Source organism: Antennarius striatus, chromosome 1 (genome assembly GCF_040054535.1).
Source record: "Antennarius striatus isolate MH-2024 chromosome 1, ASM4005453v1, whole genome shotgun sequence".
NCBI lineage: Eukaryota > Metazoa > Chordata > Actinopteri > Lophiiformes > Antennariidae > Antennarius > Antennarius striatus.
In genome coordinates, this window is record NC_090776.1 from 20707947 (window position 1) to 20724703 (window position 16757).

Here is a 16757-nt window from a genome sequence, read left to right on the forward strand (position 1 = left end):
GATATTTGGTGCGTATGCACAAATAACAGTCAGAGTTTTCCCTCCCACAGCCTTAAGGCATAGGGAGGCGACCCTCTCATCCACCGGGGTAAACTCCAACACAGCGGGGGCTTGTGAGTATCCCCACACCCGCCCTGCGCCTCACGCCTGACGCAACTCCGGAGTAAAACAAGGTCCAACCCCTATCCAGGAGTTTGGATCCAGAACTGAGGCTATGTGTAGAGGTAAGCCCCACCAGATCCAACTGGTAACGCTCCACCTCCAACACAAGTTCTGGCTCCTTCCCTTATTGCTCAAATTATCTTGTGTTAAATGCTCAAGAAAATAAAGGTCAATAATGTATTCAAGCAGCATCGCAATAAAAAACTCCAATCTTAAATTCCCAAATATGTATTAATACTGTAGCATAAAATGTTGTTAGGGTATATTTTGAAAACCGGAAGTTTGTACTTTTATTTTGGAAAGCAGGATGCTGGTATCACCGCTGGAGCTCGTGGTCCCGTTATTTGCCCGATGCTTTGTGGCAGAGGTTGGATGCTGTCCGAAGATGAGAAGAAAAAGGAAATAAGACTACCCTCGAACGAAAACTTTGAAGAACTTCAAGTTCAATATCTGGAAAATGTTCTCGGTGCTCAAGTGCTGGGTTTTCATCGTGCTTTTGGCTGGTAAGTAAAGCTAGACAGAAACCCGAAGAGTGGCGTAACAGGTTGCAGTTTGGCTGGATAGTGATCCAGCATTTACGGACAAATTAAGTGTTTGATTCCAACTTATTTCTTCATATTATTAAATATATTGAGCAAATCAAGAATTAGTGATTCCTTTTTAATATGTTCAGATGCTTTCCGTTATACCAAAGCAGTTTTGAAGTATTATAATTACATCTAATCGCTAAACTATATTTACAGGTTTATGCTCTCTGGTTCGGGATGCTTACAGCCGATTTATTGAATCATAACAATGCCTCAAAGGGATAACTTAATTAATTATAAGACAGATAGATGCAATTTTTTAGAGTCGATCAAATGATTTTATGCAAATGTAAATATTTCAAAGAAAAACGTACTGAAGCATTAAAATAGGTGCTGACTGAATTTTCTGATTTAGCAACATCAATATGCTAATTTTTAAAATTAAAAAATTAAATTGAAAAAATGCTTGAACCCGTTAATGACAAGTGTCTCTGTATTTTGTAACAACCCTGCTGTTACGACTTATGACACTGGCTTCTGGAAGCGTTCATGCTGAATCTTTGGTGAATTCCCTACTGATAAAAGATTCCAGTTCTTTAATATACTTTTGTTCACCTTCAGCAATTATCTTCTTAATATCGCATCAGAGATATTCTTTGGGACTCAAGGCTTCCACAGATAGTTATCAGACTTCATCTGAAACCTAGCTTTGGTGGTCTTTGATGTCTGCTCTGGATCATTGTCATTTTGGAATGTCTAATGATGCCGGGGTTTCATCTTCCTCACAGATAGTGAGACATTTTTCTTCTGGGAATCTGCATACATGATGGAATCATCTACAGGCTGAAGATTATCAGCACTTGAGGCAACAAAGCAGCCCTAAAAGTATCATTGAACCACAACCACTTTTTGTGTGTCTCATTCTTCTTCCTTCGGAGGTCCTGTATTGTTGGTCCATTACCCAAAAACAGTACCTTCTTTTTCATCTTACCAAATAACATCCAAAATCTTTTGTGTTTGATTCTGAGCTCTTGGGTGGACAGTGGTTTATGATTTAGTGTTTGGGAACGGATTACTTATGTAAATACTTCTCTGGAACTCCAATGTAAGACTATGGAATTAGCCCCGATTTTTACTGTCATATTTTCAAATATGTGCTCTTATGAAGAATGGTATTCAGGGCCATGCATGTATTTTCATTTAAAGTGCCATTATTTGTTCAGTGCAGAGAAAATGTTTTAAGTCATTTCTAATGCTCTTGTATGAATAGGTTTTTGCAGATATCTTAAAAATAGATTGCCTTGTGATCAGCCACTATATTGGTATTTTTAAAAGAAGTTTAGGAATTTTTTTTGCCTGCTTGAAATTGGAAAAATAAGGAAAGTAAAACATAAATCTGGCGATCATCCCGAACCAGGTCTCCTTTGTCCAGTATTAGACTGGTGTCTTTCCCCTCCCTGTTTCTCTCCTGTTTTCATTTTCCCCCATGGAGGTAGCTTCTTTGGAAAACTAATAAAACCTGCCTCGGAACGCTCCCCAGCCGATGATCCCAGGAAGACCAATCTCCTCTGTGCTGTATTTTTTTAAGCTAATGTTTTCTCTGTGGAATTTATAAATCAGCTTAATTCTTCTTGTTTTGAATTCATGATTTCTTTCAGAAAAAAACAAAATCCAGCCAAACCTAACTGTTAAATGAAACTGCATTCACTTTAAATACAATTATACATTTAATAAAACGCAGCAAGTAAAACAATGACTAACTAACAATAACATGTGAAGTTTTGTTGTTTAATTTCGCAGTTTATATGCTATATGTTATTTTTAATATGAGGAGATTAGAGTGAACTTTAGTGAATACCCCTAGACAACAAAAAACAAAAGGTTTTGGTAAAAAATAATATTATGCCTAATATATAGTATTTTTGGTGAAATCTATCAGGTCTCTGATACCTGGTTAGGTTTCTTAGTGAACTGGCTTTTATTTCAATATGCCCAGTCTGAATTAAGTGAGCCGGCCTCCGCTCCTATCCCTCTCAATCTTGTTACTGGTCCAGTTCTGTCATACCTCCTACTGTTTTGCCCGAGAAACACACAGACACACACACACACACACATACACAAGCACACAGCAGCGCACACAGATGTTTCTGGGTGTGTGCCTGTCGGTTTGTTTTTCTCACATGGTCGTTTTCTTGAGTATGTGCTACTCCTGAATTGTGGAGGTCTAGCTCCTGGGATCATGTGACCCAGAGTCCCGCGGCTTCAGAAACTCTTGAGCAATTTGAGGTTAATGCAGCTCACAGATTTCGCTGAGAAGAAGAAACTCAGTCTTAGAAAAGCTTTCTTTTTTACACATCTCTGGACAAAAGGAAAACAATGATTCACAACAACCCACTTTCCATCAAAAAGGAAAATGAGAATATTGAATTATTTCTGGCTGTACTTCATTCTGACACGCCTCTATAGTTTCTTTCATTACAATTGTGCAGTGTGCATTAGTCATGTGATTTGTTAGTGGTTATTTTCACCATGAGTGATCAAGAACAGGTGTCTCCTTGAAAATCAACAGCCTTTAAATCTCTGTCTGTTGAAGTAATCCTTGAATCCTCCATTACACATTCAGTGTCACTGCCTGTTTTTACTTCTAGATCTGTGGGAATGAAAATATGGGTGTCATCTTGACATCACAACACAACAATATAACACAACACCGTTTAAAACACACTTAATTTTAGAAAAAGTGATTTTAGTCACACACAATCTAAAACATTTGCATTGTGTGGTGTTTAAATTTGTCTGAATTATGTCTCAGAGAAGAATGACTGTTCTATTTAATCTGTTTTTTTTATTATTATTATTATTATTATTTCTGAATTCCACTTTACTAATTTTTCCTCATTATCTTCTTATCCTCCTACAGATGTTCTCCTTTCCCGTTGCTGGGGGGTTCATGTCTTTGTGAGGGATGAAAAGAGGTATGCTGTGCTGTTCCAGTCAGTAGTTCTGCCGTGTCAATACAACAGTGTGTCCACCCAAACCCCTGTGGTTCAGTGGGTCTATAAATCGTACTGTCGTGACCGCACAAGAGATTCGTACAGTTTCTCTGACAGCCTGAGTGGAAGCCTGGGAGGAGGAGGGATGATGGGAGGAACTGGAGTTGCTGGTGGAGGATACGAGACAGGGATGACATCGAGTTACCTTGACTGCGCTGACAGCAGTCGAACTGTTCGAACAGTAGCCTCCATCTCTGGTTCCTCTGTCACGCTGTCAGAATATTATAAGAGCAGAGACATCTCCATCATCAACAGTAAGTCTTCTGCACCACTAGTCCAGTTTTGTTGATTTTCATTCTGATAATCATCTTGAGTCTTACCTTTACTAATCACATAGCAGACGTGTTCCCAGCATAGCTTTTTATTTTTTATCGTCCGAACTTAAGTTCTGTTCTGAAATTCTCTATCTTGTGAAAAACTGCAAGCATAACATTGAAAAATCAACATATATTCGGTTATAAAATAGAAGAAGCAAAAATTGTAAACCACTAGAGCAGGGGTGTCAAACTTATTTTCACTGAGGGCGACATCAGCATCATGGCTGTCCTCAAAGGGCCAGATGTAACTAATAAATGTAAGTAAATGTAACTCAGTCTAATGTAAAATAAATTTAATTACTGCTTAATGTTGAGTAATCTAAATTTATTACTTATTCAAGTTACAAACATTACAGTTGGACAGAAAAAAATATGTTTGTTTGTTTCTCTGTTATAACATAAATCCTTCTAATTTGTCAGGTTATTAAACCCACAGAACTCCATCAATCAAGGATCAAACTGTTTAAATGATTAAATAAAAATAACATACACAAGTTAGGACATTAACTTTATTCAAAATGTTTTTGTCAGAGTTAAAATTAGCTTAATTTCTGCATTGTGGGAAATGTAGTTTTGCTCAAAACAGACTTTTGATCTATTTATTTTTAGACACTCTGACCTTTTATGCTCTAAAAAGGCTTGGCGGGCCACATGTGACCCCAGGGCCTTGAGTTTGACATATATGGTCTAGAGCAATAGAAACCAAGTCCAGTTAGGCTTTATATGTCAAATTATACAGAAGAATTATGTATTTATTTAGTTTCAAAAGTCTGTCTGCCTGTGAAATGCTAGTATCAAAGAAAATATTTCCTTTACAATAGAAAAAATATCGGAAGTAAATTGTCCCAAATAGTGTAAATTATATAAAAACAGTAGTCAAATAAAATAATGCACCAGTAAACAACAGGTTGCCTCCTGAAATTCATGTTAATGCTTTCTTATCCTCAGTTCTACACACCCTTACTGTGTTACGACCATGTCATTTAAGGATCAACTAAGGGGCAGTGTGTGTGTGTGTGTGTTTTTGTGTGTGTGTGTCCGCGCACATGCACGCGACGTTGATGATAGAAAGGTAGCTTTGTTTATTGGCATCAGATTTATGGAGCTCTAACTCTGACTGAATCGTCCTTCTCTTCACCAACAAGGAACCCAGACAAAAGAAACCGTTTTCATGCTGTCCTTTCATTCATCCTGACCCTCACTTCTTTCCTCTGATGTCCTTCAATGTTCTGGTTCTATTTTGACTCTCTAGATCTCTCTGCAACCCAATGTCCACAAAGTCAGTTCTCTGTTTCTTGGCTTTCACTTTGTCTTTTGTCTTTTTCTGTCCCACTCCACTTTCCATCCTTAAACAGGTCAGATCAGGAATGTTGTAAATGGACAAAATCGTGAAAGCACTAACTGTGGAGCCAGTTGTCCATGTAATCCTATTCAGGGTCACAGAGAGGTTGGAGTTTGTCCCTGCATGCACTGAGCAGGAGGTGTTAGTCACACTTGTACGGAGAAACAACAGGATATAAATGTATTACAAGATAGATTTAATGAAAATAAACTAGACAGTGTTGGATACTGCAGGTGCGTCTTTGTCAAAAAGAGACTGGTCACAGCGGTGCGGCTCAGTCGTCCGTCTCTCACTTCACTTCCTTGGCTGACAGGAAAAGGAAGTAAATTATACAACCCATTTCCTGCCTCCTGTATTTACATTTCTGACCCCTGTTCCACAGAATCAACAGCCCAGAAATGTCCCATGTTTTGAATTTTTTCAGTCACATAAAATGTCTTTTCTGAGAAATTGGCTTTTACTATTAGAAAAACGTAAAAGCTGTCTAATGAGTGACAACTTTATTCCTCACCCTGATATATTTCAAATAGTCTCTATAAGAACAAAAATACTTGTGACTTGTTGCCTGAATGCTATTTCCTTTGAGTGAAGTTTTAATGGTGAGCTTTGCATTTTAAAGAGGACACACTGACAATCTCACCAAAGATGTCTTTGTCTTTTTTTTTTCTACTATAGAGGCAGACTTGCGCATAGGAGAGGTCCAGTGGGGAGACAGTGGAGTCTACATCTGTAAAGTGATTATATCTGATGACTTGGAGGGACAGAACGAGGCCTCTGTGGAGCTGCTGGTTCTTGGTAAGCTGTCATTACAGCTCGAACACATTCACAACTTCCTGTGTTGGGTTTTAGATTCATGCAGTGTCCCAATGCCTTATTTTTTGCATTACTGGCATAGTTGAGTAAACACTGAAGTGAGCTGGACGGGTCCTATTGTCTGATCGATCACACATAATGTACTGTAGCATGAATTATGTGTCTATGAGCTCTTGTTTCATGACAAGGCCTTTGTATTAGCTGATGTGTTCATCAACAACGGCACTTTACAGGCTCATGAATGGGCTGGCAGTTTTGTCTGATCTGTAACCATAACAACTACTGTCCCACGGTATGTTACACTATGGAGAGAAGATCTTCAACTGATCGGTTGTCTTCCATTAAAGCCAGAGTGTCCATGTGCGTGTATGTGTGCCTGTCTGTGTGTATGTAGATTCTGTGTCCCGTGTTTTTAAAGTGTATCCAACATGTGCACCTTTACAGCGTCAGGATTTTGCCAGCTTTCAGCTACAAATGTTGCCATGGCATTGGCAGAGAGGCTATGCTGCAATTGTCTCACTGACGCTGAACTTTTCTTTGGCTGGCACTGAGACTTATGTGTATGCACATACCACACACTCACACACACACACACACACACACACACACACACACACACACACACACACACACACACACACACACACACACACACACAAACACTCACGATGGACAGTAAGCTTGTACAGTTTAGAAAGAGTTTTGTGCAGCCTGTATAGAAGCGTGCTTCATGTTATCTGAGGTCTTGGTGTTATAAAGAGTTCACACTTACGGCAACATGAGGTGAACTCTGTGACCTCCAACCTGGCACGAGAGATTCCTGAGAGAAGAGTTACACAGTTCTATCACGTTGTATCCCCTGGTCTTGGTGTAGCTAATAAGGCATGTGAAGCACTTGATGTGTTTCCATAACAACAGTTGGGGCCACCGCAAATGGCTCAGGGGTCTTTTGTCTTTTGAGCAAGTGGATCAGAAGAAGACAGCAATAAATTAATGACGTGGGAGGAGCAGAGCAGAGTACAGGGACACAAACATGGTGGGTGACGCCTTGTGAGACACTTGACTAACGTAGACCTGTGGGGACACAGACAGGCTGACTAAAAACTGTTTGACCTCAGTTGACATTTTCATTTCTGAAGCCAAAAAACATTGATGAAGTACTGAAATGTGCATGAGGCAGGTCACTTGTCATGTGTCCAACGTTTTGCAAGTATTGCATCAGCAGAATTTTTACTCACGTGTCATGGAATTAAGAGTTGGGGCTACTCAACAGTAGCTACAACTCTTTTCAATGGCTGGGCGTACAGTTTCATGAAAATCTTTTCTGATTCTGGATGTGAATTGGTTAGATTGCTCCCACCTTTCATTTGTACAGCTCTGCACATAACATTACTCACAGCTTCTGCCTGTTTGTCAAAAGAACGACCCGTATTCCTGTCGGTCATGTTACCAGACAGAAACCATACAGCCTCATATCAGAAACCAAATGATCAATATTCTGATCACTCGTGTTTTATGGAGGCTTTCTGGAAGAAAACCAGAATATACTCTGGTGGCAGACGCCACTTCTGTCTTTCTGTTTTCTGTATCTCTCTGCTTTTCTGCTCCTTCTTTATGCAATTGTTCAAGTTTATATCAAGCTCCTCTCTCCTCTCCTCTCCTCTCCTCTCCTCTCCTCTCCTCTCCTCTCCTCTCCTCTCCTCTCCTCTCCTCTCCTCTCCTCTCCTCTCCTCTCCTCTCCTCTCCTCTCCTCTCCTCTCCTCTCCTCTCCTCTCCTCTCCTCTCCTCTCCTCTCCTCTCCTCTCCTCTCCTCTCCTCTCCTCTCCTCTCCTCTCCTCTCCTCTCCTCTCCTCTCCTCTTCCTCTTCCTCTTCCTCTTCCTCTTCCTGTCCTCTCCACTCCTCTTCCTCTTCCTCTTCCTCCAGGTTTCTCAGGTGTGCCTGAAGATGTCCTGCCAGACTTTGATTTGAAGATTATGCCAGGTAGGGGCATACTGTATTTCCCCCTGACCTGGTCCCTTCAAACTAACCCTACTTACTGCTGTAATGTGGGTGTAGGAGCCATAATAAACGCTGGTGGGAAGGGTGGGATGTATTCCCTGTTGTGATGAGAAATTTAGATACGGAAATGTAAAGGACAATTTGAGTCTTGATCTGATAAACTCAGAAAACAAAAAGTTAAAGTTTCCCACCACGTTTGATGGTTTCTATACAAACTGCAGATGCTGCCTAACGTCTTCCTTATGTGACCCACATACATCAAGAGGGTTTTCATGTTGTTGGGTTCAAATCTATTTTTGACTCAACTCACACTCTTTGGGTAATGAGCTGGCCTTTGCTCACACTGAGGTGCGCTGTGGTGTAAAGCTGTTATTATCATCAGTGTGTTTATTTATGTCTGTGGGTAACATGTCATCCCACTGGATTTGGACACTACCCGTTAAAAATGCAGTGATTAACTGGGAGGGAGGTGTGTTCAAGGTCCATCAAATTCCTGTGCCACACACTCAATAACCTTACGGTTTGTGAGAAGTGATGAATGGATGCGTGTGGAAATAGCTCCCAAAACAACATGGCATGATTCACCCAGAAGGAATTATTCATCTCAGAGTTAGTGTTACATTAGTGTGTGTTAGATTACACTCCCATGGTGCCCTGACATGTCTTAATGTGCTGTGTTATCTCCACTCCTTAATCACTATCTGTGTGTGTGTGTGTGTGTGTGTGTGTGTGTGTGTGTGTGTGTGTGTGTGTGTGTGTGTGTGTGTGTGGGTGTGGGTGTGTGTATCTAGTGGTCATAATGATGGTAAATGAGATCACGTTTTGAGCTATTACAGCCAAAGTTTCAGTATCAGAAAGGGTAAACAATCATTTTGCTGCCTAGAGTACGAGCAAGTTTCCTGTGTGTGTGTGTGTGTGTGTGTGTGTGTGTGTGTGTGTGTGTGTGTGTGTGTGTGTGTGTGTGTGTGTGTGTGTGTGTGTGTGTGTGTGTGTGTGTGTGTGTGTGTGTGTGTGTGTGTGTGTGTGTCTGTCCTTGGTAATACATTGTTATAGATTTCCCTATCTGCCCTCTTCTTCTCTTTCCTTTGTTTGACCCTGAAAGCAGATTCATGGTTATCTGGGGTTTTTTGCCACATTACTCATTTCAGCACCCTGATACTCATCACCAAGTGTAACAATGTTTTTTGTTGTTAAATCCTATTATTTAAGAAAAAAACAAACATTTCTACATTCTAGTTTTTATAGTTGTATATACAGTATTTATATCCTCATTGTGTTATGCACAATTCCAACATACTGTTCTGACCAACAACGAGGAAAACATTGGAGGGCGTCGAATATCACTTTGGGTAAAAATATGGTGACGTGTTACCTTGGTTTGGTTAAAGTCATTGTCATTTTGTTGGTTAGCATCTTTTTTTACAGTTTTTTCCTGCTTTGTAAATGAGACACTTCAGTCTCCCTACCAACAAACTTAATGCACCAACAGTTTCTAGGACATCTGCAGTTTGTACTAAATTATATGTATTCCGTGTTATGTTACTGTTATAAAAACAATATGTGTGTGTGTGTGTGTGTGTGTGTGTGTGTGTGTGTGTGTGTGTGTGTGTGTGTGTGTGTGTGTGTGTGTGTGTGTGTGTGTGTGTGTGTGTGTGTGTGTGTGTGTGTGTGTGTGTGTGTGTGTGCGTGCGTGTGTGTGTATTTATTTACATGTGGCATTCTGTGCTGTGTCCTTCCAGAGTGGGTGTTTGTGGCAGCGGTGGCTCTGGGCAGCGTCCTGTTCCTGCTGCTGGTCGGTGTTTGTTGGTGTCAGTGTTGTCCTCACTCCTGCTGCTGCTACGTGAGCTGCTGGTGCTGCCCAGACACGTGCTGCTGTCCTCGTCACTGTGAGAAATGCAAAAGCTGGCATTCAGAGTACACATTATGTGATAGAGGTGTTATTCTAGAAAGTCTGAACAGGCTTGTGTGTTGCTTTTGCAGTATACGAGGCTGGTAAAGGTATTAAAACAGGTACCTCTACTCCTGCCTACCCTCCATACTTTGTCACTGGTGTTCCGACGATGGTCCCCATCACCCCTCCCTCTCTGGTGGACAAGATGTCTTCTGTCCCGCCGTCGGATGGAAGCTTCCTCACAGCAGGTGAGCCACTGCTCTAAACAGAGTTTGCAGAGTTAGTGAAACACCATGCTAGCATGTTTGTTTTTTTTAATCCCATTAAAATAATCTCCAAAGTCTCAAATTTTGAAAAAAACAACTGAATTTACATCATGTATTTGCTGTAATGGGAAGAATATTCAGGATAGATGTCATTTGAAAATAATGTTTTTGTCTCAGGAGTTCTAGGGATGTATTGAAAAAGAGGAATGTCTCAATTTCAGGAAGAAAATACTGAAATAATGAAACAGACACAAACACACACACACAAACACACATTCCTTATGCTGATGAGTCAAGTGTGTATCTGCAGTGCCCATGCATGCTGTAGGGGCTCCTTATCGTATGCCTTCACCTCAGGACCAGAACTCTCTCAGGGTGCTACAGTATGTAGAGAAACAACTGGCCCACTTCAACCCGGCCAGGTCTATCAGCCAGCAGTGTAAGCCTGACAACCCGTCCTGTGGATTTACTCTCTGGAAATACTATCTAGATCCTCTGTTGCATGCGATGAACAGATAATGCATGCTACACTATTATTAATAGTGGTTGTTTATATGAGGCTTTCTTGCTCTTGATTTTGTCTTTTTATGCTTTCACTATAAAATCATTCTGCAAGTTTCCTGTAGATCGGATGTATACAACAGCAGACGTGCATGCCTATTCACCTGGAATGCTTTAACCGTTCTCATTTCAACATAATCACATCTTGATTCTGACTTTTTTCTGCAGTGTCTTGTAAATTCAAGTGATTTTCAGTTCATTTGATTATTTCTTTGTTTATTCTTTGTTCTTTGTCCATTCCTTCGTTGTGATCCAGCGTGCAGCGTCTCTGAGCTGAGCTCGCTCCACGAGGGAGAATCCAGCTTTCGCCAAACATACAGAAACATCCAGAAGAAAGCTCTGCCTGCCATCCCCGACCACGACCGTCAGCCTGAACCCCAACACTACCGCGACAGTCCCTGTTCACCGCAGCGGTATCAGGATGAGCCCCACGCAGAAACTCGACGCTCCCAGAATGATTCCCTTCCTCTGCGGCGACACAGCGATGACCCTCCATCTTCCTCACAGTCACGTAGGTTTGGCCGAACTCAGCGGCAACAAGATCACAGCGTGGAAGGAAACCAAAACAGGTGAAGATACTCCCATAGAAAGAGAGTTTAAACAGTCAGTCATGAGCATTTATTAGATCTCTTGGCCTTGTGTATTTTAAAGGTGGAACCCTCGTTCGGAGCATCTTCAGCGAAAGACGTACCGTACCACAGGACGAACAGGCTCACTGGATGAGTTGGAGGAGTTTGCTGCCTCTTACAAGCAGAGAGGAGGAAGAGGAGCAGAGAAGAGGGATGAAGAATGGAGAGACGATGAGATGGAGCTTATGGAGATGAGTCAATATCCTTCCTACCAAAACGGTCCCCCTCAGCATTATCACAATGATACTAATGAGTTGAAAAAGAACAGCCATGAAGATCATCTCAAACAAAGCAAGAAAAACAGACATTTTATAAGTCCCATTCATTCACCCAAAAAGAGGAGGGGCACGTGGGACAGCGAGCGCCCAGTCCCACCTCCACCCAGAGTCAGTCCACCGTCAACTTCTTCTCAAGAGAAGGACTACGACAGCATGTTCCTGAACAGCCTGCTCAACCAGAAAGCTAAGTTGCGAGGCGTCAGCCAAGAGAAGAAGAGTGGAGCCCGAGGCGAAGAAGATTCAGACACCCCTTCAAAGGGCAGTTCCAAAAAGAGCAGTGGTGAGTCGAGTCACCAGTGCAGCCACTCGTCCAGCAACCGGCCCGAAGCAGAATCGCTGCCTCCTTTCTCAGAGACAGAGCGAAGCAGGACCGACAGGCCATCTCCACGACCACTCCCAGCAAACACCCACTCCTGTCAGCCGCCCACCCACTCGTGTCCTGGACGCCGAGAGGAACCCAGAGACAAGCCCCGCAAAGTGGTAAGACGCGTTCAGTGTATAGATTGTTATTGGATTAAAAGATGGTGATGTAAATCACCACATCACAAAATTGGGGTATTGTTCTTTTTGTTGTAGTTATTGAAACAGTTATTGATATTAACACTGGGCTAACTGTAAGGTATTTAAAACTCATACTTCCCTTATTTTAAAGGAATATAGCAAAGTTTTTGGACTGCAGATTCATTCCTAGGATCCAAAAAAATTTTGAGGATATTAAGAAATTTTTTAGAACCAGAGATTAAATTTAAACCAACACAGTAGTTCCAAGTTAGTAACAGTTGTAAGAATCCGTAACAACGTTTTAATCAGTCATGGATTGAAACTGACTGATCAGTATGGGCTTTCAAAAAGTGGTGGAATCACGAGACAAAAATACATAAAAGTAAGTACATGAGACAAAGCAGACAGTAATAAACTTAATTTTGTATTACTGTACATATAATTGTCCTGTGTTCTGTAGAAATCCATGGAGATAGTCACAGGTCTGTATTGTATTCTGGTTTGAAATTTATTCCACAGGCCATTTGGATGTGACCTCATTTTTTCCTGCAATTAACCTTTACGTGCACTGGCTGGTGTTTTTCATACTTGTGGTTATTGTTTCAAAAATCTCAGAAATATTCTTATGCTGACAAACAAACTTATGTACAGTTAAAGAAAGTTCTGAAGGTCCACAATGAGTGTTGTCGTTGTACCTTTGACAGGTCAGGTTCAGATGCTCCCACAGGGAAAACTAGGTAGAAACCTTTGTTCTTTATCCTTTTATTTTCTGTAACAGTCATAATCGGTTGACTCCTCCCTGACAAACCTGGGCCAAAAAAAAGTATTCACCTGCAAAAACAAAAATTAAATGAACCTTCTATAAGTCTTTTTAATAATTTGGGGGGGGGTTGAAACAGAGATTGACCCAGGTTCTAAATCATCATAGTAACCCCTTTTGGCTAATATTCCCTATTTTTTTTTCTTGCTCTCATTCCACTGAAGAATAATTTTTTGGAGAACGTTTTTTTTTCTGTTGTTGATTAAATGTTTTATCCTCATCAGGGGACTCTTCTCAGCCGTGATTCTCTTATCGTCTGACCGCCTGAAGGGTGAGCGTGTCAAGCGAACTGGACGTCATGCAGGTTGATCAGAGACGTGATCGGGAAAGTGGAAGTATCCAAAGCTCATATGACCTCATGTGAACTATGGACACTTGAACTTGTGATATTGGGATTCCTATCCGCGACGTCACTGATGAAGTCATCACTGCTCACTTTCTGTCACACACTGCCTCACAATTATCTCAGCTGGACTAACACTGGACTGATGCGGGCTGGCGTACGACCTGGACCGCCCCTCCCAGCAGGTCACTGTTTGCCCTCCTCCCTTTCGAACAGATGAGCGATTTGTTTAATACATCGAGCACAATGAGCACATTCATTTCCAGCAGCTGTAGCATAGAAGATGTGTGACATCACCATTTCTGTATAGGATGAACTGTAGCTTTGAGCATTCAGTGACATTTTCAGGGACAAACGCTAATTAAAGGACTTTAATGCTAACTAAGTAGCATTCATCTTAGCTTATTGTCCCAATGAGGCTGCACAAAATAACAAACAGAACAGGCTAGAGACTCTTAAAGTCGCATCAAGTTATTCATTCAGTTATTCAGTCATTTTCAGATTGATAATGAATCAGACGATCATGTCTGATGTGAAATGTATGGCTTACAGTGGCAGGTTATTTATTATATGCAGTTCCCCCGATCTACACAAAGCTTTAGCATATTTTAATTCAATGTTTTGGTTTTTCAGCCCGCAGCTTTTGGTGCACGGTCACCTTCATCATCACCTCTGTTTCCAGCAGCTGACTCATCACTGCCTGCTCAGCACCAAACAGCAGACAGACCCAGTCAGCAGTCACTGGAAAACAGACACGTTTGGTATCTGAAGAGCCAGATGTTACCACCAGTGTCAGATCAAATTAAAGTTAAGCGGAAAGTGAAAGTTCAACTCAGTGTTGAACCAGGTAATGCTGCTCTGTCTGTCTGCTGTCCTAATAAGCACCTGTTTGCTAAAACCTTCTCCATAATAACGTGTTTACAGCTCCTCCTACTCGTGTACCCGAACAAAACAGATGCGGTTGTTCTAAGTGAATCATGAATAGAAATGACGTAAGTAATAAATGGTTCTTCTCCATGTATTTATGAAGAAGTAGAGTGATTCCATCTCATCCTTGTTTGTCAGCAGTGCTTTCCATCTCCTAGTAAAACATGTCAGTGTGCTCGAAGTAACTGTTTCTAAAGGAGACTAAATTGTGTTTTTACAAACATTTACTGTATTGAAAAGCTTCTTAATTTCTTTTTTACTGCAGTTTGTAGATATTTTTTTTACGTAAATTTCTGTTTATGTGTCGTTGTGTGGTGCAGTCTTTTTTATTCATGGCTGTTTGTGCGCGGCTGTGGGCGCGCAAAGAAGTGTCTTTGATTCGGTAAGTGGAATTCAGCTGTTTCTTATCACTGCTGAGTCAGCATCCAGACAAATGCTGTCATGTTGTCAGCAGTTGCACATAAATGTGATGCGTTGAGCCGACTTATTTTTTTTTCAACACTCGTATTACTTCTCCTGACTTTACACCAGGCAGTATTTTATCTTACAGGACTCAATTGTTGGGTCAGCTCAGCTAGAGGAAATTCTAACGATAGTGTTGCATTTCTAACACTGTGTTCTCTGGTACTGACAACTGTGTGTGTGTGTGTGTGTGTGTGTGTGTGTGTGTGTGTGTGTGTGTGTGTGTGTGTGTGTGTGTGTGTGTGTGTGTGTGTGTGTGTGTGTGTGTGTGTGTGTGTGTGTGTGTGTGTGTGAGAGAGAGAGAGAGATGACTCTTTACTTTTCTGTAAAGGAGACAGTGTGTGTGATTGAGTATGACTCACGTCTTTGTGTATTGTTATCATCACTGACTGCTCGGCTGTGTCAGGACTCACACAGCAGTTCCGCCAGCTCGACCACTATCATCTGCGTTGCCCTTGTTCTGTTATCCACTGAGATGAAGACCATGATAAATATGTTCATCAAACTCAAACGTGCAGTTTGCATAAACACAAACGTAGAGACTAGAAGTTTTTGTCTCTGACTTATCAGCAGCAAAATAATGAAATCTGGGTTTTATTTCAGGTTTAAGGAAATGTCTCACATGCAGACGTTTAATCGTCCAGCATTTCATATGACTTTATACCGCCTGCTCTTCCATTTTTCATTTTTCTCAACTATTTTATATTTATTGTTGATAAAGTGTTTACATACATAATCCATAGTTTTTGGTGTAATTGTGCAGCAGTATGTGAAGTCGTTAAAGTAGCAACTTCACCTTGACCAACAATAAAGTGCATTTGCTTATCATTGTCTTTAAGTGAGTAACAGCAGTCCAGTATATTTTTAGTACAACGGGGGTATAAACTTTGTATATTTGTTACCATCCAGCATCATTAAGCTTTAGGAAAATCAGTGGGTCTTCAAGTAAAGTTGAATCCTTTGAATTTCTAAGGCTTTTTACTTGATGCGACATTTTGCTGATAATTCTTTTGTTTTTCCCTTTAGAGAAGGAACTTGAATTCTGGCCTTGAAGTGTTTCTGTATATAAGTTTCACCTCAGAAATCACAAATATTGAAAGATATTTAACACTGTAAGAGGAAATTGCAGGACTCACTCCTTTGGATCTTGTTTAATGTGTCTTTGCTGCATTTTGAGAAAGACTTTATGCATCTGTGTGTGATGGGAGGGATCGGTTGAGATCAGTCACAGTTCAAGAGTATCTCAGGAATGTTGTTGAGTAACTCCCCTGGGGTTTCCAGCAGCATTGGTCTGGGAGTATGACATCACTATGGACCATAGGGTGAACAGTATTGTAACAGCTCCCCTCCTAGTTTGACATGGACGAGACTCATCTGCAACCATCAAGGTGTGTACTGTCTTACATCCATCTATAGTAAAAAATGTAATCAAATTGATTTACGGTTTATTAATGGGGACAGTCGATCAGTCTGATTGATCTACAGATGCCCACACAGAAACCTGATTATTTTCTGGTTTAATTACTTGCAAATTCCTAATAACATCACGTAGGAATTCATGTGCAGGAAAAATAAATGCTTAAGACAAGTTTAGATGTTTATGGATATGGAATTTTTGATATGACTCCAGAGAAATACACACTGACTTCAGTGTAATTATGGATTATTTTTTACCTTCTTGTTGAACAGGAATAATGCTGAGGCACAATTAATGCTGGCAGGTTTAATTATTAGGACTTACATTTGCATTAAATCATGTCTAAGAGAAGCAGGGTTTGGTCTTTTAAACCTCCATGGGGGGACTGGCTGTGGATTCCGGAAGACGTCTCCTGAAGAAACAAAAACCCCTGCAGAGTGGGAGTGTTC

At 40.9% G+C, this 16757-nt stretch overlaps 1 protein-coding gene across 3 annotated transcripts; it reads left to right on the top strand.

Moving 5' to 3' along the window:
* The first annotated feature begins 528 nt into the window (after positions 1-528).
* Positions 529-15716, top strand: LOC137594182 (immunoglobulin-like domain-containing receptor 2). Of its 3 annotated transcripts, XR_011035217.1 has the most exons (10): positions 529-665; positions 3610-3996; positions 6077-6196; positions 9953-10099; positions 10194-10352; positions 10681-10809; positions 11188-11500; positions 11583-12318; positions 13384-13687; positions 14136-15716. XR_011035217.1 is itself a non-coding variant. In XM_068313497.1 (9 exons), the coding sequence occupies exons 1-9, from the start codon at positions 620-622 to the stop codon at positions 13417-13419; spliced, it is 2073 nt and encodes a 690-aa protein (XP_068169598.1). In that variant the 5' UTR covers positions 529-619; the 3' UTR covers positions 13420-15716. The 3 variants fall into 3 exon arrangements, 2 of the variants coding, with proteins under 2 accessions (XP_068169598.1, XP_068169610.1); XM_068313497.1 differs by having other exon boundaries at positions 13384-15716; XM_068313509.1 differs by lacking the exon at positions 10681-10809 and having other exon boundaries at positions 13384-15716.
* The last annotated feature ends 1041 nt before the right edge of the window (positions 15717-16757 follow it).

What these genes read in the sequence shown, in the direction of transcription:
- LOC137594182 (XM_068313497.1), top strand. Translation starts at nt 620, where the DNA reads ATGTTCTCGGTGCTCAAGTGCTGGGTTTTCATCGTGCTTTTGGCTG. An exon ending in GTGCTGCTGTCCTCGTCACT is followed by an intron (nt 10,100 to 10,193) that starts GTGAGAAATGCA and finishes TTGCTTTTGCAG; the next exon opens with TATACGAGGCTGGTAAAGGT. An exon ending in TGGAAGCTTCCTCACAGCAG is followed by an intron (nt 10,353 to 10,680) that starts GTGAGCCACTGC and finishes GTGTATCTGCAG; the next exon opens with TGCCCATGCATGCTGTAGGG.